General features: G+C 39.2%; 1 protein-coding gene across 1 annotated transcript in view; it reads left to right on the top strand.

The window, feature by feature from the left end:
- Nucleotides 1–25813, top strand: part of MAP3K9 (mitogen-activated protein kinase kinase kinase 9) — a 51150-nt gene that overhangs the window by 15848 nt on the left and 9489 nt on the right. Inside the window, exons 2-6 of the mRNA XM_035898008.1 lie at nucleotides 9720–9900; nucleotides 17338–17486; nucleotides 20960–21135; nucleotides 23603–23843; nucleotides 24965–25106. Coding sequence (XP_035753901.1) covers nucleotides 9720–9900; nucleotides 17338–17486; nucleotides 20960–21135; nucleotides 23603–23843; nucleotides 24965–25106 — 889 coding nt within the window. The remainder of the gene's footprint in view (nucleotides 1–9719; nucleotides 9901–17337; nucleotides 17487–20959; nucleotides 21136–23602; nucleotides 23844–24964; nucleotides 25107–25813) is intronic.

Genomic DNA, 25813 nt, shown 5'->3' with positions numbered 1-25813 from the left:
TTGAACTTAAACCAAACAAAGAGCGTGTTTTCTTTTTTTTTTTTTTTTTTTTTTTTGCAATTTCTTTTGTGTTTCTTAATACACACTGGACTGGGAAAGGGAGCGTGAAGTTGCTGATACAGCTTTTGTCATGAAATATGGGGGTGGTGGGCAGTTCGGTGGTTAACTATTGTCGTGGTATTGCAAGGTAATCTGGCTTTCCTTGGTATTCTGTTGTTACCAATTTTTGTCTCTTGAGTCAGGAAGTTCTTTATTTTCTTGGTGTGCTGTGTGCTAAATAAATTGGGAATACAACAACAAAGTAGTTGAAGAAGCTGAAGCCAGTACAGCCAGAAAATTTTGGTATGCAGGGCTGTTCATACTATTTTGTGCAGTAGACAGCAGCCCCCTTCCTCTACCCTCACATATAAAAATGGGCTATTTTTGGCGTGGGTAATCACGCTGTAGTAGTTCCTCCGTGAATGTTGCTCTGCTTCCGAAGTGGTGAGTCAGCTTTTAGCACAAGCAAAGCAAAGGAGCGTTCTGTTCAGCACTATACTGCACAGATAAACCTAATCCTTCCTCTAGGCTGAGAAACCAGAAAAAGGCAGTTATATGACCATATTGAATGAAGGAGATGAAATGAGAAGCCACTTCCTACCAGTTCTTTGATGTTACTAGCAACTGGATCAGCATGTGTTAGTGTTTATTTTTCCCTACTTGTTCTTTCCCATTACTTTGGCCCATTGGAGACTTAAGAATGCTGTCCTAACTGTCCAAAAGTGTAACTGCAAACTAAAATAACACCTCTAAAAGAAAAAAGCAAAACATCTGACGGTGTTACTATACCTTCCAGGGAAGTTTGTGTTTGTGAGAGGAGGTTATAACATGTTTTCTGGCTCTGCTGGTGTAATATGAGCAGAACAGAGGATTAAAACAGCAGCTGTTAATTTTGTTTGCCAAAAAAATTTTTCTTAATTTCCCTTGTGAAAACTTTCCTCCTGTGAAAGTGATCTAGCTTTCTGAACTATCTTTTCATGCATACTGGAGGTAGTATGGTGCTGGATGAAAAATAGGAGGCCTGTTACTGAGGTTTTATAAAGTGACCAACTTAGAACTTAAGTAAAGCTTTATCATCTTTGTTTTAGTGATCGGATTGAAAGATTCAGTGCAGATGGTTTATCTGTTTATGTAGGGTAGAGGAGTGTGTTTGTAAGAAGAGTAGATGGGTTTGAGAAGAAGAAAATTAAAGGAAAGGGATAGAAATGCGTGTATTCTGGCAGAAAGAAAGAGATCCAGACCAATTAGTGCTTCTAGCATAATTGGAAAAAGGAAAAAAACATTTTGTTATAGAATTAAGTTGGGTTAAGCAGAATGAAAAATATATCAACAGTGCAGTTATTTGCATTGGAACACTATAATAAAGTAGAGAATATTCCCCGAAGTTTGCTCAGCAGTTTTAAACTTCTTACTGTGATGGCTAAGAAGCAGGAGTGATACTGACATGTTATATGTGGTTTACCCAGCCGTCTTAGGGTTTATTAAAATGTAGGTATAAGTAGATCAAAGGATATACAGCTTTATACCCCTATCGTTACCTTGATGTGGTGTATTTGTATATCTGATCTCATGTCTTTCTGGTAGATGCATGAGTAATGAAAATACAGCTGTTTAATATCTGGAAATGAGGTCCTCCTTGCAGTAAGGCTTTGTGTGTTCAACAGAGGTGTTCACCATTGACTCCTCAATGGATTCAGTGATCATTAAGGTGAGTGGTGCAAGATGCAATGAATTATGACCGCCAGCTGCCTTTGTGGGCCAAGGGGCGGTTTTATTTAAGACTGATTTAACAGTAGTACCAGTTTGACTTACACTAGCTGTCCTACTAATAGAACAATATATTTCTGAAAACTTAATTTTAAAAATGCTCAGAATACTGAGATAATTTTGCAACTATGAGTCAATTGGTTTTCACCAGATGGCTCTCTAACATCTGGTGTGTTGGGGAACTTCTCTAATTGAAGTTGCTTACTTACACCAGACTACAGAGATTCATGTGGCTTGAGTTTGGGCACTTAGCACAGATGTGTCAAGAGAGGCTCCTGTAGAAACTAATTCAGAGCATGTATATTAGATTTATGCTTGGAATCCCCTTCTGGAGAGGCTTTGTTTTTTCTGACTGTTTGTAGCCCAGGAAGACTGCCTTCTGAGATGCTGTGAGCTTGTTTCATCCAAGACAGCTTTCACTGTAATGATCTGTGAGGATGGAGGAGGGGGAAGGGGAAGCAATTCACCTTTTGAACATGTGAGGCTGTGATAGGTGTGCATCTATTTCATGCATGAAAGGCAGAATTTCATCTCTATAGAAATTTTTATCACTTGCCTCCAGGTCAGTCCTTCTGTGGGTTTATCTTACAGTTTATGGCGGAGTTGAAATCTGGCTAGCATTTACACTGTTTTGTTTTGTTTTTTTTTAAACTCCAGTCTGTATTCCTTCAGAATTCATTTGATCCTCTGCCTACTTGTACCCAAACCCACTGTTTAGTTCTAAGTACAGGATGTCCACAGTAACAAAATTTTGAAGTTGCAGGTTTTGGTATTTTCACTGCAGTGATTTCTTCTTCTGAAAGGACATAGAATAGTCCTGGATACATATAGTCCTAATCCTAAAGACACTAGTGCAAGTTCATGAGTTTCTAGTGAAAGTTCAAGGTTCTGACATGAAGCTCCACCTTTGGAACCGTCCTTAAAGGTCTCATTAGATCAACAGCAGCCTTATCTCTGTCCTCCAATTAAATAATCCTGCACTTAGTGCTACACAGAGAAGGCATCTCCATAATGACTTGTGATGACAAGACTAAACTGAAGATTCAGTAGTAGCAACTACATGAAGGCTGAAGGATATAACGGTATCTTAGAAACCTTAATTGAGTTGCTTTTTGTATTGCTTTGAGTACTAAGGCAGATGGTTTGTCTTTCCAGTAAAGCATTGTGGTGGGTTGACCCTGGTTGGACACTGGGTGCCCACCAAAGCCGCTCTATCACTCTCCCTCCTCAACTGGACAGGGGAGAGAAAACAGAACAAAAAGCATGTGAGTGAAAATGAGGACAGGGATAGATCACTCACCTATTACTGTCATAGGCAAAACAGACTTGACTTGGGGAAATTAGCTTAATATATTGCCAATCAAATCAGAGTAGGATAATGAGAAATAAACTGAATTTTAAATCACCTTCCCCCCACCCCTCCCTTCTTCCCAGGCTCAACTTCACTCTTGATTTCTCTACCTCCTCCCCCTGAGCAGTGTTGGGGGACGGGGAATGGGGGCTGTAGTCAGTCCATCACACGCTGTCTCTGCCGCTCCGTCCTCCTCAGGGGAGGACTCCTCACACTCTGCCCCTGCTCCAGCCTGGGGTCCCTCCCACAGCAGACAGCCCTCCACAAACTTGCAAACCTGCTCCAGCCTGGGCTCCTTTCTCCATCGGCCCACAGGACCCTGCCAGGAGCCTGTTCCAGCATGGGCTTCCCACAGTATCACACGCTGCTTCGGGCATCCCCCTGCTCTGGCATGGGGTTCCTCCCCAGGCTGCAGGTGGAGATCTGCTCCCCTGTGGGCCTCCTTGAGCTGCAGCCCACCAGGGGCTGCACCAGGGGCTGCAGGGGAACCTCTGCTCCAGTGCCTGGAGCACCTCCTGTCCCTCCTTCTGCACTGACCTGGGTGCCTGCAGGGCTGCTCCTCTCACATCTTCTCACTCATCTCTCCAGCTATATCTGTGCAGGTTTCCCCCCCACCCCTTAATATATTATCCCAGAGGTGCTACCACCGGTGACTGATGGGCTTGGCCTTGGCCAATGTTGGGTCCATCTTGGAGCTGGCTGTCACTGGCTCTGTCGGACACAGGGGAAGCTTCTGGCAGCTTCTCACAGAAGCCACCCCATAGCCCTGCCCTGCCTCTCCCCCCCTCGGCCCCCCCAACCCTTGCCACGCAAACCCACAAGCATAATAATGTGGAATGGGGTGGGGCAGGAGGAAGAGCTGACTCGATGTCAGGCACAATTGTGTCAGTTATACTTCGGTGGGCCTGCTTCTATGAGGTCTATTTTCAGTACAAATCTTTGTTTAAACAACAAAAGCCTCCGAGTTGGGCCTGGCTCTAGAAAAAAACCCTTGTTCTTCTTGATGTCACTGGTATGCAACTGTGACTCACAAAACTGAGAATCATACCCTTTGGGATCTATTATCGCTGTGATCTGTGTATTTATAAAGACTTGGTTACTTTCAGTAAGATTGACATTGGTTTCTGTCAAAAGCCTGATAGCTATAAATATACATACAGAATGATACTTAAACTGGAGAAGGTAAACTGGCTTCACCTGACTTCAAGAAGTTCATTTCCTTCACTTCCAACTCTGCTAGAAAAGCTGCTAGCTCAAATCACAAACAAGGATAAGAGGATCTTGGGTGCATCATCAGTTCTTTCCCGCCCCACTTACTAAGAAACCATCTTTAAATGGTACCAGCACTGGCTGAGTTAACTCCCCATCGCTCTTTGTGCAGATTGAGACTGGAATGAGAAACTCCAGTTGTATCAGGAAAGACTCTATTGACACTTCTGTTTCAGCATCTGGTGTTGCCTACAAACTGAAGAGTATTAGACATGCTGAAAAGTCTGGTTAATGGCCAGTGCTCAATGATCTGCAGAAGGTACTGAAGATGCTCTTTGTAAACGTTTATCCATCTGCTTTGGCTCTGGCCTCCTCACTATTGCTTCAATAGTCAAAATAACTAAATCAAACCATATCTTCAGCAACTGGACTTGTTCTTGTGGAAATTATACTCTTCCACATTACTGTGATTCTTGAAGGGGTAAATGCCAGGACTTGTTGACTAAAGATGATTCTTTGCTAATATGGATCTTAATTTCTGAGTTTGCTCATGGCAACAAGGGCAAATTAAAGGACACAATTAAGAAAGGCTGTTTAGTAACTGGGATGGTCTTACAGGTCTGGGTGCTGTAGCTAGTACTGTGACCATGATGGTAATTGTTCATGAAGTATCAGTCCCAAGCGTAGGGTTTCCTAAATCTTCAGAGAGTAGGGTACCAACTGCCACCTATAGCTCTGAACTACTTAGGGACGACTGAAAATGCTGTACAGTTAGTGATGAAAGCAAGCCATGCAGTGCTGTCTTTCCTCTTTGTTACTGCAACTTGTTTTGTCCTGAGCAGAAGCCAAAGCATCGCATAGATGGAAACCTGTGTTAAAAAGTACTGAAAATGTAGCAATAACAAGTGTTCTCATCTCTAGCAACACAGAGTTGTTTGTTTACTTGCTGTAATATCAGACAGTATGACTGCACCAGACTGAGTCTTGTCAAAAGATCTTTGAATTCTGCTTTATACTATTCTGCTAGTTAGTCTGTCTCATCATCAAACCAGTAAGTGTTGGCTTATTGCCTAACCCACCCCTTTTCTTATATAGTGCCTACTTCTTTCTTTGTACTTCAGGAAACTTTCTCACAAGAGTCTGGTATGACAATATCCTTGATGCTTCTTGTAAGGCACCAAAGATGTTCTCAAAGAATATGGAGGAACCTCAACAGGCTTCTTCATTTCAAAGAAAAAAGATTGGTCTTCATCAGAACCTAGATAAGAGGTGGCCCAGTGTTTAATTTCTACCTTTGTATGTCTCTAAGCTCAGATGTAGTGTGTCTCAATTGGCTGTTGTCTTTCACCACTCGCAGTCTGCCTGGCTCTCAAGAAATTAAACAGTGGGATCGAATAATTGCCAGTAATGCTTCTTGAGAGTCCTAGTGGTAATAAAGTTCTTAATAAGCTCTTAGTAGTTGAAATTGCACATCTAAATCATAGGTACCTGTATCTGGATGACTGCCTGATCCAGGGAAGGTCTTGCTAGGAGATACCAAGGCCTGTTTGGATCATACTCCTTTCTTGTTGTCTCAGCTGGGACACCTTGAGATATGGAAGAGCTGTCTTGCTGGACAGAATTAATTTCTCATTGTCAAATGTTTATTTTCTGGAGGACAAGTTCCAAGTCTTTCAGGAATATATGAAAAAGTATGTGAGCACTTCTGGATTATTACTCCTGTAAGCATACATGTTCATGATACCCTTCACCTAAAGTTGATAAGAATTTTAAATTCTACTTTAAGCCATGCAGTATGCAAATAACATGGTATGGGTGATTTGCTATAGTAAGTTGTTTTGCTGTAGCAGCTGCATCCTCAAAGCTCTCTGGATGTGCTTGTAATACCCAGTTTGCTTCACCGGTCCCTTTTTGCAGACTGCCAGTTGGCTCCTACTCATGCTACTTCAGATCAGCTATTAGTCTGTGCTACTGAGGAAAAAGATGTTTTTGAGTTGTTAGGAGCAGTAGTACATAGCACACCTTCATCTACAACTTGGCTCTGTGCATGCACACAAGAAGAGATTTCTTGCATGGGCCTTGCTGGAACGGGGAAAATGGTGATCCACCACCAACCTGACACACATTCTGCATGTTCCTGCTGGTTCGGCTGTTGTTCTTTCCCAGTTGCCTGAAAACTAGGCCCAGTATCTTTGCTGCCAAAAAATTTCTCTTTTTAAAGCCGAGATTGTGAAAAATATTCCATTCAATTTTCTACCTTTTTTTAAACCTATTTATCTCATGCAGATCTTTTTAATCAACAGACCAGAATGAGATTTACTGCCTTGGCAGATTGGCTGAGTTTTTGGTGTAGGTGCTGTATATTTGTGTCTGAATTATTTTGTTCTGCTGATCATCTGGCCACTGTTAGCTCTGTCCTGAGTGAGCAAATTATTCAAAGATAGAAAGGTATGGTAACTCTGTAAGTGTAAGAAGTATGTTGCTTGTGTTTCATATTGTGGTAGACTAATACGAGTGCAGAATAAATAGCGCTTGCAGAAGAGAACTTGCACTCAAAGTATTAAAGAGGAGGCAGTAACTGGTTGTAGATAAAGCTCAGAAGCAAATGAGACCATGTTGATTAGCATGAGTAAAATGCATTTGTGGTGTCTTAGCAACCTGGCTTGTGTTCTCCGTAAAAGAGATTTTTAAGGAAGAAGTTGAAAGGAAGTCATATTTTACCTACTTACGAGATTCTTCATGGAAATCTGAGCAAATGCAAAAGGAAAAGTCAAGCTTTTTGGTTTGAAAATCTGACAGGTGGGCTGGGGAGACTACTAGCAGTTACAAGTGAGCGTATTGATACTGACCAAGATAAGGAGAACTGAAACAGATGCTGGAGAGGGATATGATTCTTAAAGTTAATCTTTACAATTTTGGGTTGCAGGCTTATTATCCCAAGCAGTTATTACAAGGAAATAGGAGGGGAGCCAAGGATGTAACTAAGGAATCAAGGACTTGCAATAAATCCAGCTCTTTCATTGTCCTTCTTTGTGGTCTTTTGTCATGGTAATTTATCTTACTTAGCCCGCATCTGACAAAAGAACAAGTTCATGGATACAAAAGATCTGTGTAAGTACTAATTATTTTGTTAGAACTTAATACAAATCAAGTTAATTAGATTTAAATAACCTCTTGCCAGGAAGGTATGTACAATCCAACTGTGATATCTGGCTCTCTGTCCAGCTACTGAGCTCATTCAGACAGAATATGATCTACCTTGTAAACAACAAATTTGCTTATTGCTCATTGTGCTTTTATGGAGGGAAACAAAAGAAAAACAAACCCATATTTTCTTGTTTCAAAGTTTTACTTTACAACTTCACTGTGTATCTATGTATTACTGCATTTAAATTTAAAACTAGATTTTATTATTGTGCCAGCTTTTTAGGCAGAGTGGGTACATGTTAGAAGAAGAAACTTAGTACATACATTCTAGGAATTTTTTTACTCTCACAATCAACGAGTGACTTGTTAGCAATTTCTCTCAGCAGTTCTTCATCTGCTAGAACGAAGGAAAAAAGGCTTACTAGAAGAAGAGGCACAAAGGAAGCCTTCTTCTGTATCTTTGTTTCTTGTGGTGGTTCTGTTCTACACTGAAGTGTGGCTCTAAAAATACTTATGCTTTTGCCCAGATCAAGAGAATAGTAACCCTAGGCCGCAAACCCTTCCTTCCTCTGCAATTAGGAAAATGGAGCATTCAGTAATGTGTTAGGAATTTTGGAAAAAAAAGCAAGAACCAAGAGCTTTAACCGTAAGTCTACTTCATTCACAACTTGAGTTAGGCCACAAAAATCTTTAATGAAGTAGTATATTGTGAATTCTGAAGCCTTGTAGAAAGGGTAGCTTTTTTTTTAAACTTTTCAGAGAACAGATAGTTTGCTTAACTTTTGATAGAAATACATGCAGTATTTTAACATTTAGATGTGTATTACTTATTATGCAGAAGGGTTCAAATAACCCTTTTGGCTTTTATTTCATGGGAAATCCCATTTTGGTTATTGGAGGGAAGTATGAGAATGAATGTAAGTTGTTTGGTTTTGGGTTTTTTTTTTTATACCCAAAAAAAGCTGCGTTAACTTGAGACTGATACTTGAATCTTTCCCTGAACTGCTGAAAATGGTCCTGAAGATGATTTTTACATGTACTGTAATTTTTGCAGTGCTTTTGCCTTTTATAGGTTTTGTTATGATCCATCATGTTTTGGTTGTGGCTTGGTTTGGGTTTTTTTTTTTTTTTTCGCAATTCACACATGTATGTAGAAAGGGAAAAAACCCCTCTTGTTTTCTAAGAAGCTGCATAATGGTGGTGTATTAGTGGCTTGATGTCTTTTGCTGTGAAGTCATTGGACTAACAGTAATACAAATATTTTTTCTTTGTGGCCCTTTACAGAGTGGCTAAAAATAATTTCACAGGCTTATGGCTATGTTAGTTATGGAAGCTTAGTGGCCTGTTATATTCTTTTGCTTGATGTTACATTGCTGGTACAACTTGTCTGGCCACTTTACATTAAGATAAAGAAAGAGGATGATGAGGTGCTGCTAAAGCAGAGTGGATACTTCTGGCCTCTGGTTTACACTCATTTCACAGTGGTATGACAGGACAGATTTCTGAGTAAAGAGGAGTATGTGCCTTATACCAAAGTATTCTTGAGTTCTGCCTCTGAAATGTGGTAGAAACTTTGGCAGCTTAACTAAAACAATAGTTTCATAATGATGGGGGAGGGCATCTATATCATGGTGGTGCATATGAAATCTTGAATTGGGCATGTTATTACTGATCATCTTTTTTTTTTTTTTATTGTGACTTTAAAAAAAAATCTGTGTACATAGAGCTTCCACTCCTAACACATTTACATGAAGGGTATATCCAGCCTGTGTGTGTATCTGGATTTAAAAAAAAAAGTCCTCTAAGCAGTTCAAGAAAAAGATGCTATTACTGGCTTGCTGAGAGAGGATTAATTAGGAAATGTCCTCCCTTATCTGGATTTCTAGAAGTTACAGTGGTTCACTTCCTCTTAGCAGAGAATTATTATACAGAATGACACAAGGCACTATATTAAATAATTATGTTATCTATTTGTTCTCTGGGGCTTGGTATTTTGGGTAAATTTGAAGTTATTTGCTCGACAGCTGTTTACTTGTCAAATGAAGGGATCAGCTTGAAATAACTTGTAACAGAGTGTGGTATGTTTGAGAATAAATAAAAGTCAGGGGGAATCTTGAAATCTGGGAGATGTCCAAGAGGATCTTTTCTGCATAAATACTAGCTTTACTCTGCATACCTTTTATTCCCCCCCTCCCCTTTTCTCCAGTACTGATACTCGAAAAGGTGGAAAATGGAGATCTGAGCAACAAGATATTGAAGATCACGGATTTCGGCTTGGCCAGGGAATGGCATAAAACTACCAAAATGAGCGCAGCTGGGACATATGCCTGGATGGCTCCTGAGGTCATCCGCTCCTCCATGTTCTCCAAAGGCAGCGATGTGTGGAGGTATTGATTTGGCATTAAATGATTGGGTACTAAAGAGTAACTAGATGTGCCAGGAAACCTCTTTTATGTTTAAGAATGAGTAATGGTGAACCAAATATTAAAATTTAGGTCCTAAAAAAAAAACTTTATCCACCAGCTTTCCATCTATCGAACTCTCAGACTACTTTGTATTTAGTAATAAATATTTTTTTAACTGTAGAAACTGGTGGACCAGCTCCTGCATGCCTCTCAATTTTTGTTGTTCTATAAATTTACTTTCAAGATTATCCTAGGGTTTATAATTGTAATTCCCTCTGCTTTATCTAAAAAAAGCCTTTTTGTGCTTATTTGGCTATTGGCTAGCATAATCAAAGGCCATAAACCAACCTGTGAAGCACTTAAAATTACTACTTTTTTTACTGTTTTACCAACAGTAAGATCATTTTATGTTTTGGTAGTAATCTGTCACTGATGTATATGTACACAAACACACTGTACCTAACCAAATTCCCAGTGCAGTTTCAGCCCAAATACAATGTTTTTACTTTCATAATAATCTTATGAATTATTTCCACCCTTCTAGTCTTTCACATAAAATAATGGATCTCTTCTCTAGGTCCATCTGAGTATATAATCCATAAGTAGTAATTGCTAATAGTAATTACATAGACATATGTATTGTCTTTTCCATTCATGCACTGGGATTTTTGAGCTAGTTTGGTGGGGAGGAGTGTAAGGGTCGGCCCCTAGACTTCCTGAAAGTGAGTTTGAATATGACCATTAAGTGAATTGGTAAATCTAGAATTCAGTAAATAGCTCTAGGACAGTGACTTTTCTGGATGCTGTGTGACATAGAGTTAGTACTGAACATCTGAAACAGATGAAGTAGATGGAATTTTGTTTTTCCTGTGGGGAGAGAGGTATTGAAATGTCAGGGTGACTTCATCCTTAGAGCAGTAAGATTCTGTTGGTGGCCAGTAATGTTCCCACACAAGTGTGTGCATGCTGTGAAATCTGTCGGGATAAAGAAATATCCTGGCAGGCAGAATTGTCTGGCTGTTATGGCAGAGATTTGGTGTGGGGATTTTAATTTTCCTTATCCAGTTTTGCTGAATAAATAATGTATTGCCTTGTGATGAATGTATGAACTTGTGTTTTGCCCGCTAATGGTGTGGATAAAATTCTGACTCTGTAATTAAATGTGGTAGCCTCTGTAGTTAATCGGAGATGAACTGAGCAAGAACTAGGCATTTATTCTAAGGGAAGTCTGGCAGAAATGAAAACCTCAAGGCTGTGTACCTTTTCAGTGTGCATGATGGTTTGTACACAGCTTGTCAAGCTCAAACCTCAATTTGCTCTTCTCTGAAACAGTGCCAGGAATGGCCTTCAAGGGTAACCTGGGGGAGAGGGAGAAGGGAAAGGGGAAACAATTTCTCTGTGATTGTAACTTTATTAATCCAGGCACACAGTGATCAGATCAGTAGATGTTCTGTACCAGTATGACCTCATCTTAAAAAAGACTTAATAGGTCAGTTGGTGATTTTCATGAATGTAGCTCAAGTGCCTCTGTACCTGTGTGAAAATACCAGTTTGGTCATTGACTTAAGGACTGTGAACCACTTCAGGACTTAAGGATCGTAAATAACTTAAATTATTTGTTAGTTTTTCAGAATACTGTATTTCTATTTTTAAGATTCCTTCATCACTTTCTCTTTTTGTAGTTACCAGTTTTCCCTTGAAAACACGTTGAGTTCCTCTCAGTGCTCTTCCTTAAAGAGAGGGTCATCACCATTAAGAGAGCTGACATACTGTCTCTGAATAAGCCTGCTCTCTCTCTGATGGCCAAAACATTGAGTCATGGTTAAATAAGCTGAAAGGTGTTTGAGGCATGTATACAGACGACAAGTAATTGCCCGTGCAGTCACTACTAAGCGTGTCAATGATTGTAAGCACTAGACTTTACAAAAGCAGTCATGGACATGTGTAATAAATCCTGTCACCACCCAAGGATGCAGCTTGAAATTCTTAACAGGATGAACTTTTTTATCCTATTAGACTTGCCCCTCCTCTTGTCCACTTCAACCTCTTGGTTAATCTCTGGAGTTGAGGGAGTTTTTTGCCTGACAACCTCCCAGTTAGTCTGTACAGCATCTGCAAAATTGGCTGTCTCCGTCTCTAACATTCACAAACTCTTTTATTTCAACACCTTTTCTTGAAAGTTTATTAGAATAATACTGCTGGCTGTGTTGTTGCCCAGCCTTTTAATGAGACTCTTGCTCTGCTTATGTTCTTGCTGCACAAACAGGTGAAGATGATGCTTGCCAGGTCTGAAATTTCCTGAGTCAGTCTTATAATAAATAACTGTTTCATGCAATTCCTTTCAAAACGTATATCAAGATCCATTTAAAAAAAAATTAATCTGGTGGGTTGGTTTTTTTTTTTTTGTTCCACTCTAAGGGAGGATTGGCAAAGAACTTAGAAGGCTGAGGAATGCTCCCACACACTGGTGTCTATCACCAGGGTCTGGGCCACTGTAAAGCTTGTTAATAATAAGAGTACTTAGTACATCTTGCTAGTGAAAATTTGTTGTTACGAATTTTGCTGTGCTGCATCCGCAAGCTTTACATATACAGCAGAAACCTTATGCTTATATTGCACAGAGGACAAAGAAGCTACTGTTCTATTTAAATATGTCAGTTCCTGTAAATCTGTTTGTGTTTGAGAGAAGAGTTACATATTTGCTTTGGATTTACAGGGGTGAAGTTTAAGCACAGATACTGCAGCTTATCCAGTACTGCACAGCAAGCTAATGTTAGTAGGCCTGTAATTCAAATTTCCCTGTCATTTTAACTGCTTAAACATATTTCTTGTTTGCTGCACACTTGGTTTTTGACTTGTGCCACTTAAAAGACAACCATGATGTCAATATGATTGGTTTGTGGAATATAAAGCCACCATACAACCTTCATCTGGGTTCTCTGTGTTCCTCAGCTTAGATGCTTTAAGGTGTACCTGCTCTGAGACCAGTGAAATAATTAGGAATTTAATTTTCATTTAGGAATGGAATACCCAAACTACCTACAAGCATCTGATTAGCAGACCAGGATGTTTCAGGCATTCAGTGGAGGGTGTAGGAACTTCAGTCATTAGAATATTTAATTTGAATCAAGTGTTGGCAAGCACTTCCATCTACAGCTGACTGCTTGCAGGCCTCTGTAGTCTTCTGTGTGTAATGAAGCACTGGCAAGACTTCAGTACCTGGCAGATAGGCATTGACTAGCAATATTGGTAGAAGCTCACTTGGGAGAAGTGTACACAACTGACTTGTGAAATAAGCAGGAAATACCATCTCTGGAACTGCCAGTCCGACAACATGCAAAATGCTACTGTTAATAGCCATGAAAATGTAATGATGTTTTTTCTTAACAAAAGTAATTTTCTAGTTTCTGTTGTTGCTGGGATCAACTCGTTGGGCTTGATAGTTCGTTTCTCACAGGAAGTGCTGAACCTAGGGAGATAGATCAGAGGTACAAATGCCATTGAATGATAACAGTGAGAAGAAATTCCTGGGTTTTTTCTAAGTTCACAGACTTACAAGGGAGGTGGCAAAATCACATGTGAAATCCTGCAGACCTCCAGCCTCCCTCTCCCTGAAAATCTAGTGTGTAGGATTGAACCTGATGTTAAATGGCTTAAGGGATTACTGGATCACTGGGAGATGGTTAATTATTCATACAAGTGTCAATTGACTTGGACGCATGGTCTGTATCACATGGTTCATTTCATAATTAAGGTCCAAAAATTACTACTGGTTACTGGAAAAATAAATGAGCTTTATCAGTTTTTCTTCCTCCCTGTTGAGAATGAGGAGAGGCCCTCGATTCTTTCTTCCTGTGCTTTTTTTTTTTTGTATAAATCTCTTCAGTCTCTGGCTTTTTCCTTTGTAATTCCCAATCCCCTGCTTGAGAGTTAATGGGGAACTGTTCAGCACCTCTCTTGATGTTTAATCACTTGGGATGATTGTTGTTCAAATGCCACAAAGCAGTTCTTTGGAAGAAGTATTCTCAGCAATGAACTGTAAGCACATGAGGAAGAGGTGGCATTCAGTTTTGTCAGAAACAAAGTGGCCTTTCCTGCAATATATACTTCTAGTATCACATTAGAAGAAATGCCAATCTGTCCACTCCTTTGTCTTTTAAAAATTACCCTGCAGAAGAAATGCACATCAATAATGCTTTCCTAACCATTCCATTGAAAGAAATATCTAATACATGCTTTATCCTGTACTAGTGTTAAAGTAATAACACAACTCACTGGTGATTTTTCCTACCTTTTGATATCAACGCTCTCATCCAAACTAAAGAGCAACATGAACGATCAATCAGATTTAGACAGGCCAAATATATATTCAGTCCGGTATTAATTTTCTTTGAGTGTCTTATGAATCCTAGGAGGCCAAAAAGAAAATGGGAAATTCTTAAACTCCTGTTTATTTCTTTCAAATGAGGCTCTTGATACAGTAAGAAATTGAGAACCTGGATGGAAAGTAATAATCAATTATCATTACAATATCAAGAGTATGAATTACGTAGGAAAAATGCAAAAGATTGTGTAAGTGAAAAAATGTTTTGCTTAATAAAGTAAACTAACTGTGTTAGGTGGATTCTCTAGTGACTGAAATTCCATATCTAAATAGGAAAAGTAGTATTAAGACTGTCCAACTAAGGTGGCAGTGGTAACAATGAATGTTAAAGACTTGGTGGGGTGGGGGTGGTGGAGATTGCAAGAGTACAGGTTGTGATAATGACAGTTTTGATTACTCCCAAATGGATAGGGCAATGGTTGCTTTGCAACAAGAAGAGATTAACCTTTTAGCTTCAGCAATGACTGTTTTGTGGAGCAGCTATTCAGGGAGCTTTGGGAAGAGAAGCAGTTTTTTATTTGGTATTCAGGTATGCTTAGGAGGGCTTCAAAATTGTACAGTATATGCATACTTAGATTCAATATCTTTGCAACGGCAATTAAGAAAATTTAGTCCATTACAGTAGTGTTTAGTTTCGAGGAGATTAATGACAACATTGAGGAATTTTGTGTAAAAACAACAAAAGGGGAACTCGCAACGTGGATATCTTTTAAGGATGCTATGTTAACGCTGAGAGCAAATGCATAGGAAAGACTTTAAATGAATGAAGAAGACGATGTAGAAGAGTCTACTGGAAGACATCCTTCAAAAAGTTGAACCTGTATCCAAATGAGGAAAATTAGGCATGAACTGAAGTGTTGGCAAGTTGAACATAAAACATTCAAGAGGATTGAAAGGGTTTTGAGGAGAGTCTTGCAAACGGCATAAAACCAAATACATTGCTTTCAAATGCAGCACAGGTGAGAACCCTGCAGGAGAACATACAGCCCAGGGGTGACCAAGATGTAAGAGTACAAAGATGATGAAGCTGTAGCAGAAAGAAATCTTAGTGACTTGTGTCTGCTAGAATGGAGCAAAGAGGCTTTTTAAACTGAAAATTTCTCTTTAAGGGAGTTGAGCTGTAAGAGATCTCATACTGAAGTACTGTCCACAGAAGTGTTAAAACTGACTGATAAAATGAACGGTAACAAATTCCTGGGATTTACAGTAACACCCAAGATTTCTGCAGGTACACGAGAGCACCAGCTGAGTTAATAGCTGTGCTGTGTAATCTGTTGCTTAAAGCTGCCTTAATACCAGAGAAATGGAAGGCAGCAAACATAATGATAGGTCTTAAAAGAGCTTCCCGAGGATCAGCAAGTCTGATTTTCAGTTCTACTAAATGGTAGAAACAGCACTAAAGAGTGGGAAGCTGGTGGACATATAAGCATATCTGGGGAAGAGTCAGCTTTTATAGAAGGAAACTGTATCTTGTGAAAAAAAGAAAATTCTTGAAGGAGTTACTGAGTATGTGGACAAGTGGTAAGATTGCTTATAACATATTTGGATTTATAAAAATTTTCAACAAAATCTTCCATCAAAAGCTTTTAAAGAAAGTAAATTGATGTGGGGAAAGAGGACAAGTCTGTTTCCCATCACTTAGTCAATTCTTAATTACTAAAAGAATAAATCTGGTTTCTTGGTGGGAAATTGTGTTCAACATCATCATAAGTGATTTGAAAAAGCAATAAATGGTTAGGTAACATTTGTCGATGATACCAAGTTATTTAGGATAAGAAAAATTAATCTACTGCAGGGAGTTGAGGAGAAGTTTTATTATACTGAATGATAAAATAGATGAAATGGTAGTAAATACGAAGTAGTACCCATGGGAGAATTTCACATGTACAATGATGGGCTCTGAATTTTACTGTTATGATTAGGTTAAAAGATATTGGAGTTACTGTGGATAACTTAGCTCATTTTGTAAGGAGTCAGAAAGGCAGGTGGCAAATTAAAATTTAACGGGAAAGAAATGAAGAAAACTGGAAATATTGTGCCTGTCCCCACATCTTTAAGACTTTACATGATTTTGATCATTCCAGCATAAAATGTTTAAATGGAATGAGATGGTACAGAAGATGTCAAGGTCAATGAAAGATCTGAAACAGCTTCTGTTTAGGAGAGTAATTAGATTGGGATTTATCTAGATTAGGATTTTGGGAGCTGGAAAGAAGATGATTTAGGCAGGATGTAGTGGGAGCCTGTGAAATCATGGATGGCATGGAGGGAGCTAATAGGAAACATATGTTCACTCTTCCTTGTGTTGAAAGAACTATGGGGAAGCAAATGAAATTACTAAGTGACGAGCTCAAAACAAACACATGGAAGTATTTTTTTTGCAATGCATCATTAAATTTGTGGAAGTCAGTACCACAGAACATAGTGGACGGTAAACTGGTTCATAAGAGAATAAGACAGATCAAGGGAAGAAAAAACTGTCAGGTTACTAAGTATGAAGAAGCCATCTCTGGCTCAGGTTTCCTAGAAGCAGAGAGAATATTCTGAGGATATGTTGTTTGTTGTATACCTGGGGGGGAGAACAGTACTGGAACTATTTCCATAACTTCATAGTTAATATTTCATAGAACATCTTAAGAACATCTTAATTCTGAAGAAGTATTTTTCTCTTATTTTTAAAAATCACAATACACCAAGCAACCCTCTGTCACATTTTTGAGAGTTTGACTGGGTTCTGGTTTGAAATTTGCTAAATTAGTTAGAAGATTTACGTTAATATTTTTCAGATTGTTCCCAGTTTCCAGAGAGAAAATGATTTTTGCCTAAAAGGCAAAAATGGCATCTTATTTCAGTCTTATTAAAAGAAGCAGGTAAAATAAGACACTTCACCCAGCTTGGCAGCCATGATGAGTTTGTCCAGAAAACTGCAATTTCTTCAGTGTGCCAGACTTACCCTGATAAATTCAAGTACTTTCTTGTTGCTTAACAAAGAATGTGTTAAACACCTATTCTCTTTTCTGTTTTCTTCCTGGTAGTTATGGCGTGCTGCTTTGGGAACTGCTAACAGGAGAAGTACCGTTCCGAGGAATTGATGGTCTTGCAGTAGCATATGGTGTTGCCATGAATAAACTTGCCCTTCCAATCCCTTCCACATGTCCAGAGCCTTTTGCCAAACTCATGGAAGGTAAGCCAGCTGTGGTGTGAGTATGGTTTGTGCTGTTTCTAGAGGGCTGTTGAGCATTGCCTCCTTGTGTTGGTTTTGATACTTAAAAGCACAGATTTCTCAAAGGGTTTAATTCAATGGTGCAAGTTATTAAGGGAGCTAGGCTTGGCTGTTAGTGTGCTGTGACAGTTACTTTATTACAAGAGTAGTATGTGAAAGAAATGTCTCTGCCATTTTATATCAGCTGGCTTTATAGGAAAATGAGGGCTATTGCTGCTATCTAGCTTGTAGTTCTCGAGTAGCAAAGACTCAACACCAAAACTTCATGTATTTTTTGGTCTAGTTTGAAGTCTTCAACTTCCTTTGAAATTCATAGCTTGAACATCTTGCTAGGCAGTGTTAGATTGATTTGGAATGAAACTTTATCCTACTGACGTTTTGGAGAGAGGGTTTAAATGTGGCTTTGACATTTGAAAACAACCCAAATTTTCAGTCAGAATAATGTGCTTTTCTGCTTTGAGTGTGGAGATAATTCATGCCCAAGGTGGGCTACATATGGATGAAAGAAATATAGGAGTTTGTCATCAGAGCTGCTGTAGTCATTAAAAAGGGTTCTGTGAGGTAGATTTTGGGGTGTACCTGTGTGACCTGCTCTGTTGGCTATTGCAATTACTTGCATATCTCCAAGCTTCAGTTGTTCCTTCCTTCCTTTCCTCCCTCTCTCACAGTAGTACCTTTAGTGGCTTTTTCCCAGTGCCAGGTGTTTATGTGTAATAAACATTTTCATACCTATCTGGCAGAAAGAAAAACAGAGGTAAAAAGAAATCAAACATGTCTTATAGTCTTAGTGAGCAAAGAATGAGTCTGAACATAGAGCTGATGTTCTGTGGCCTCTGGTGGTGTTTTTAGCTCCGAGAAAGGAATTTGATTTATGCAAGAAAATGTGTCTGATGGATTTCTCTGCTTTTTGAATACTTCTGCACGTCTCTGGTCTATTTCTGGAAGTTACAGGCTTCAGTTAAGTTAAAGTAGAAAATTTCGTATACTGTACTAAAAAAGAAATGTCCTACTGGATAGTAAACAGTAGCAGAGTTGCAGGTACAATAGTTTGGAAGCAATGTAAAGCAAGAAACTGCATCTGAAAGAGTAATGGAACTACCAGCGTAGTGTTGTGCCAGGGCAATTTATTTTGACATGGTTCACTAAAACAAGGACTTTGGATTTCTTATAAGTGAGGTATCTACTGCTGGGGTTAAAAATAATGCCCTCTATTGGGAAAGTCAGGTAGAGGCATATGGCCTGAGCTTGAACCCAGCAGCTCAGGGGTGAGCACCCACATGGCTTTGGAACGCTTGGCTTCTCCATGTGCAGGGGGAAGAAGAGAAAAAGAAAACAATTACTTTCTGCCTCTTCACCAAAACTGTTTTTCAAACAGGCTGTTTCCCGTCTTGGGTGAACTCTTGTTCGCCTAATGCTGCTTTTACTTTTGAATTACTGCCCTGGTGGTCTTCACTGAGACAACAAAGCTGAACTTTCCCTCTTCACAGAAAAGACTTGTATGTTACAACTGTCCTCATTAGTGCAAATAATGGCAGATCTAGGCCTGGGAAAATAAAAGCCACGGGCCACCTGCATAGTTATCCTGTTCATTCACTCATGCATTTGGCTGGCTGCAGCAATTTGTTTTACTTTGGGTCATGTTTGCTTTGCCATGCTTAAAACCTGGGGTAAAGAGGCAAGGATTATGGCACTGACAGTCCAGCTGTATCACCCATCGCTACTAATTGGTCAGCAGCAGGGGACCTTCAGAGCACTCTTTAACATCCTTAGTACTCTATTTTGTTAGAGAAGCAATTTGAAATCCATAAACACAAATGTGTTCCAGCTTATGCCTCCTGGAACCTGATCAGATGCTTAAATACCAGCATCTTGATACCAGCAGTTTTGAAACCAAAGCTCCCAAATGCAAAATCTCAGTAACACTAAAATCAAAGAAAAGACCTGCAAAACTAAGTTGCACAGATTTTGTGAAGTGTTACTTATTTTTAATTACAGCTGCTCCTTGGTGTATTTCAGTCCACAGAAATGATGAATGAATGTCTTTTAGGACATCACCAAAATTTTTTCAAGTACGTTTCCTTTTTTCCAGCTGTAAGGCCTAGGAGGCTTTAGAAGGTTTTTATAACTCTCGCCTTCTGCTGCAGTAATGTATGTCTTTAAATCCAGTGAGCATTTAGAGCAATGACAGTATGAGAATACTGAGAGAAACCCATGTGTTAGTTTCTTCCATTCATGTACAAAAGTTGTATTCCCTAGAAATATACTTGAATGTGAAGTTTTTGTGTTTGGTTCCTCTCAAATTTTGGCATGCAGGAGCCCAGCAGCACTAAAGAGAATAAGGATACTTGTTGAACAAGAACCTGTGTAAGTCCCAGTACAGGACAATATATAGAATGAGGAAGTAATGTTTTCTGCAGGGAGTAGAAATAAGGGTGAAGTAAGAGGGAGGACTGAATGAGTAAGGACTTCCTATTCAAATGTGTTAAGTCAAACATTTTGACTTAATGGCTTTTAAAAAACATGTTCTTAATGATTTTGTAGCTTGAAATGTTACTTTATACTATTTTCTGTTTCTGTTTTCAATGTTCAGTTCCCATCACTGTAAAAGTACCTTTTTGTACTATTGCTAGTTGTGTTGCCTGATGTGGTAAGATGGGTACCTTAAATTCTGCAGTTTGAGAGCTCTGTAATTGAGTAAGTTTTATTGCATTAGATTATAAATGAAAAAGATTATCTGTGGTTTTTCTTAAAAGCAAAGGAAAAAATCCCGATCAAACAATTTTCTCTCAGATAATAAAAAATAACCCTTAAAAATAAGAAAACTCCAAATACACTGTTTGATGTCATTATTTACTTGAATCTCCTATTTTCACTCAAGCTATGCCCAGTCTGCCTTGCAGGAGAGATTTTCAGTTCTGTGGAAGAGATTCATAATGACTCAGCTTAATATTACAGCTGGGCATTAGAAAGAACTCTGGTAGATATTCTTCTGCAGTATGGCTGTTAACTCTGTAGTGTGAGTGTGATAAAGAACTGTTTGCAAGAGTCTTGCGTAGTATCTGCACTCTGTGAGCACATACAACTTAAAGCAAAATATCTAAGGAAATTATTTATGATTTTTTTAATATATGCTTGAAAACCTAACTTTCTGTAAAATTGGTAAACCTCTATTTTACTTGGCGTATTATCGTAACAGAACCTGGAGACCAGGTAGTTCAAGATCTTGAGTGATGCTGGATAAGGTATAAGCATGAATTCCGTACTTGACTTATGATTGCACAATAGTCAATGCAAGTGGGAAATGGGAAAGATGGGGTAACAGAGATAGTGTGCATTCCGCTCTTAGCCACTGGGGATCAGTAAAGTACTGCTCATCCTCTCAAACCTCCATACTAAGAGATGCTTAACAGTTGCTTGTCTTTGTCCTATTCTAGATTGTTGGAACCCTGACCCACACTCACGACCTTCCTTTGCCAGTATCCTAGACCATCTCACTGCCATAGAAGAGTCTGGTTTCTTTGAAATGCCCAAAGATTCCTTCCACTCCCTGCAGGAAGACTGGAAACAAGAGATCCAAGAGATGTTTGATCAGCTCAGAGCCAAAGAAAAGGTAAGTAGAGAAAACCACTCCATGCTTGTGCTCTCTGATTATAGTTTTCCCATTTCATAATTCAAACAGGGATCATCATTTAGTGAATCCCAGAGTTAATTTTGTGTGTGCTTTACTGGAGCTTGTAATAAGTCCCCGAATCAATGGCAGGTTATAATGCACACAAGGGCAGAATCATGAGTAAAATAAATATCTGCATCCTGAGCCATTACTCTTTCTAATTTTGTAGTGAGCTTCCATTATACACTGTGCAAACTGCTATGAAGAGTTGTCTTCATTGTTAATGCATCTGATAACTATTTCACTGTTAGTGTCTTAATTGAGAAGCCCAATGATAACTGTTAACAGTAAAAGTAGGAGGGGTAGTTTCAGTGTATATACTCCAGCAAACGTTGCAGGTTTGGTTCTGTCAGGTTTGTGTTTTCCAGGCTTTGAGCACAGCCGAAGTGGATAGACTATAATAAACATGAGTACTACTAGGGGAATGGTCCAATAACTGTTATAATTGAAGTCCATCTGGATAAATAGCAGGAAACAAAAATGCTAGCAGGAATAAAAGGAATTGTGACTATCGGCTTCAAAGAGTAGAAGTGAAAAAGCTGAAGTTTTCTTCAAGCATACTTGCAGAAAGTACAGCTTGCTGCATCTATGTTAAGGTCCTTACAGAGACTGTTTTTACAGTTGTTGATAGGAAATACTGCAGTGGAATCACTAAAGTAATAATATTTTTCCCAAGTTCACTGTCTCTCACCTAAAGATAAATCTGTAATAAGCAGCCAACTTGATGCTTGATTTGGGCTCAGAAGTTTGGTTTATGAAGCAGAGAGAAAGAAAAGGAGACCTGGGGGCAGGGGTGAGAAGTTCTACAACAGTACTTAAGACATTTCTATTCACATATTGTAGTAGCTTTTGGGAAAAATAAAATAGCTCATAGGAATTTCCCTGCTGCTGTTGTCCCATGGCATAACTGTGTTGGAACAGTTTTTGAAAGCCAGAAACTTCAACAGACAAACAGAAGACCAAATAGTAGTAGCTAAACTGCCCTCAGGTTTTGAGTACTGTATTCCTCTGTAGCAATGGAGAAAGAGAATTTTATATCCTATTCACCTCATGAGCAAAATGTACCAAACCTCTGTGGTGATGGGACAGGTAACAAAGACCTGTTATTATTAAAAAAAATTAAATTAAGCTAAAATCTATCTGAAGTTTAACTTGAATTCTTCAGTTTTTACTTTCTGCAGTGGAATTAGCCAGCTGAAGATAATTATTCTGAGGCTGAATTCTTTTGTCCTTGTGGTGAGAGGAGTGCAGTGAGAAGACATTTTGAGATCTCGAGGACAATTTCAGTTGATTTATTTTGTCAACAAGGGAAAGATTGGAAGGTTTGTCTTATGCATCTTTATGCTTCAGGAGCAGCCATGCTTGGTGGAAAATGATGGAAATGACCTCCTGATGATGTTTTCTTCATTCATTTTTATGTTAGAGCTGTGGTTTTTTGCTATTTTATGATGCATGAGATGATAAGGTTATTTTTAAAGTCAATACTGAAGTTAACATAGGTTCTTACTGAACAGAAAGGCAAGTATTAATTTTTTTCAACGTTATGAATAAATCTTCCAAAATGGGTTCCCATATGCAAGGTACTCTCCAATGGCTCTTGTAAACATGTTTATGTCAGATACTCAGCATATTTTCTCATGACACTGAATTTAGGATTCAGTACCTTTTCACAGAATCACAGAATGGCTGAAGTTGGAGGGACCTCTGGATGTCATGTGGTCCAGCTCCCCTACTCAGTCAGGGCCACCTAGAGCCAGTTGCCCAGGACCATGTCTAGATGGCTTTTGAATATCTCCAAGGAGGGAGACTCTACAGCCTCTCTGGGCAACCTGTGTCAGTGCTCAGTAACACTCACAGTAAAAATGTCTTCAAAGGGAATCTGTGTTTCAGTGTGTGCCCATTGCCTCTTGTCCTGTTGCTGGGCACTGCTTAAAAGAGCCTGGCTCTATCTTCTTTGCACCCTTTGTTCAGGTTTTTATATACACTGCTAAGATCCCCCTTTCCCCCACCCAAGACGTCTTTGCTAGGACAAACAGACCCATCTCTCTCAGCCCTTCCTCATAGGAGAGATGCTTCAGTCTCTTAATTGTCTTCATGGCCCTTCGTTAGACTCTCTCCAGTATGTCCATGTCTTTCTTGTATTGGAGAGCCCAGAACTGGACACAGGATTCCAGGTGTGGCCTCACAAGCGCTGATGTCCAAATTTTAATGCTTATATGAATGGCAAGCATAGAAGTTCTTGAGGACTGTTTTAGGTTTTTTGGCTTTCAGCTGAGCCTTTGAACAGTGGCACTAGCGGTGTGGTGAGCACAAGTCATTGCTGCGGTACCTTCAGAATACATAATGTTAGTCGTAACCTACAGGTCACAAGGTAGCTTTTTGTTTCTCCTTTCTTATCTCCCCGCAGGAGCTGCGCACATGGGAAGAAGAGCTGACTCGTGCTGCTGTTGAACAGAAGAACCATGAGGAGTTGCTACGAAGGCGGGAACAGGAGCTGGCAGAACGTGAGATTGACATCCTGGAAAGGGAGCTCAACATCATCATCCACCAGCTGTGTCAGGAGAAGCCTCGGGTGAAGAAACGCATGGGGAAGTTCAAGAGGAATCGTCTCAAGTTAAAAGATGGCAATCATATCAGCCTGCCTTCAGGTTGGTGACGTGTTAGGCTGTGTCAGATGAAATGGGAGGAACATGTGAACCTGTAGCTTTGGTAGCTCCTTTCTACTGGTACTTACACATTAGAAAGTATTGGATGTACTTTGGGGAAAAACATGCCTCTCTTGGATCAAGAAACTAAATTTGATGCTCTTGTGGCTTGCATTCCCCAAAGTTCCAAGTATGAAGGGCAGAAGTAAATTTGAGATGTTATGTGTAGGTTAGTCAATGGCTGTATATGGTTCATGGTTAAAATGTTGGTGTTGCAGTTTAGCATGTAATGCTCAAAATGATCCTTTAATAAAGTATGTACATAAAAAATGGTGGAGGTTCTTGCTCTCGGAATATTTTACATAATGCTGCAGCAGAAACCATAATCTACTGGATTTCTTGGTGCAGGAATCTAAAAATTACCAAAAATACGTTGATAGGTGTGAGACTACAGCCCTATATTGCTAGTTCACATGTGAACTCATATGAACACACAAGTGACCTCTAATACCACCCTTCTGGAAGAAATGTTAAATATTGGTGAGGTGTCAAGGAAGTCACTCTTAAGAGTAAAGAATGTTGAATCCTTAGTATTTCTGCTGTGGATTCTGTATGGAGATGGTTTTGTAAATCACCTAAGGCTCATCATTACCTCAAGGATGATGGCTTACACTAAATTCTTTGTTTTCTGATAGACTGGCTGTTCAGAAGAGCAGTGATGGTAAAATGTGCATGTTAACTATGCCTTTCTTTAGGCCTGTAAACCCACCTATTGCTGGTGGGTTTGCTTAGCTTAAGAAACTGAGAGATAAGATGAAAGGAATTTATACAGGGATATACTTTGACATAAATGTCAGTCAACACATGGGCATCTATGTATGTATGTATTTCACACATACATTAAGATATATCTTCATGAGGGTGAGCACACGTCTTTGTTCTAAAGTAACTGCAAGTACAACAGGGGGATAGTGTTTAGCTGTAAAACTTCATTTCTACATAGATCCTGTAAATTGAGCTCTTTGAAAGTTACTGTAAATTATTATTTCTTTTTTTCTTATATTAAGAAAAGAATTTTAACTGTGTCTTTCTTGTTTGTTTTGATTTTTTCTTTTGGTAAACAGATTTCCAGCATAAATTCACTGTGCAGGCTTCTCCAACGATGGATAAAAGGAAAAGCTTGATCAGTAGCTGCTCCAGCCCTCCTGCAAGTCCTACCATTATTCCCAGACTCAGGGCCATACAGTGTAAGGAGCTCAATGTAGTATTGAATTTGGGAAATGTGCAGTCTGTCAGCGTGGTAAGATGCCAAGATTCCATATCTAGGACAGGACTGTAAAAAAGACCAAACAAACAAACCTAAAATGTTTGCCTTGTGCCCTGCATGTGTGCATTTAGAGAGAAAAATGGAGTGTGGTGGTAAGGGGGGCAGGGGGCTACCATCTTCTTCGGAGTCCAAACCTTAATTACCAAAGTTCTTGAAATATTGCTGTTTGATTGTATAGAAAAAACATTCCTTAGGTGTACAGGTTAATTTTGAAAAATACTAATTTGCAGAATAGATCTGTGAAACATTATTAAAGTGGATTAAGTTACTGTTGAAAGGAAGGAAAAACAAGGGTGCTTCTCATGAAAATAGTGTTCCCATAATAAAACAGAATTAGGCAGACAAGCATGTGTTAGAAGTATGAAAGGAATGTTAGTTAATGTGTAGTATTTGTATTGGATACTGTGACGCTTGTGTGTCTGGTATCAAACTGGTCGTTCTAAAGCAGAAACCAGTGATGGAGTAAAGCTGTAAAGCCTATTTATACTAGTTTTGAAGGGATCCAGTTCTAAGATCTGTGGTGATAAATGGTCAGAATTATGGGAAAGAAGCCTGAATGGATGTTTCCATTACTATTCCTCTTCCAGCCTGTGTTTTATTCTTTATGTTGCTGTGGAACCAAATCTTTAATTTGTGTATCTTGTTT

This window comes from Egretta garzetta, unplaced genomic scaffold (genome assembly GCF_000687185.1).
Source record: "Egretta garzetta isolate BGI_Z169 unplaced genomic scaffold, ASM68718v1 scaffold177, whole genome shotgun sequence".
In the NCBI taxonomy this organism is placed as follows: domain Eukaryota; kingdom Metazoa; phylum Chordata; class Aves; order Pelecaniformes; family Ardeidae; genus Egretta; species Egretta garzetta.
Note: the sequence above shows the minus strand (reverse complement) of the source record. Positions and strands in the feature narration are given on the sequence as shown.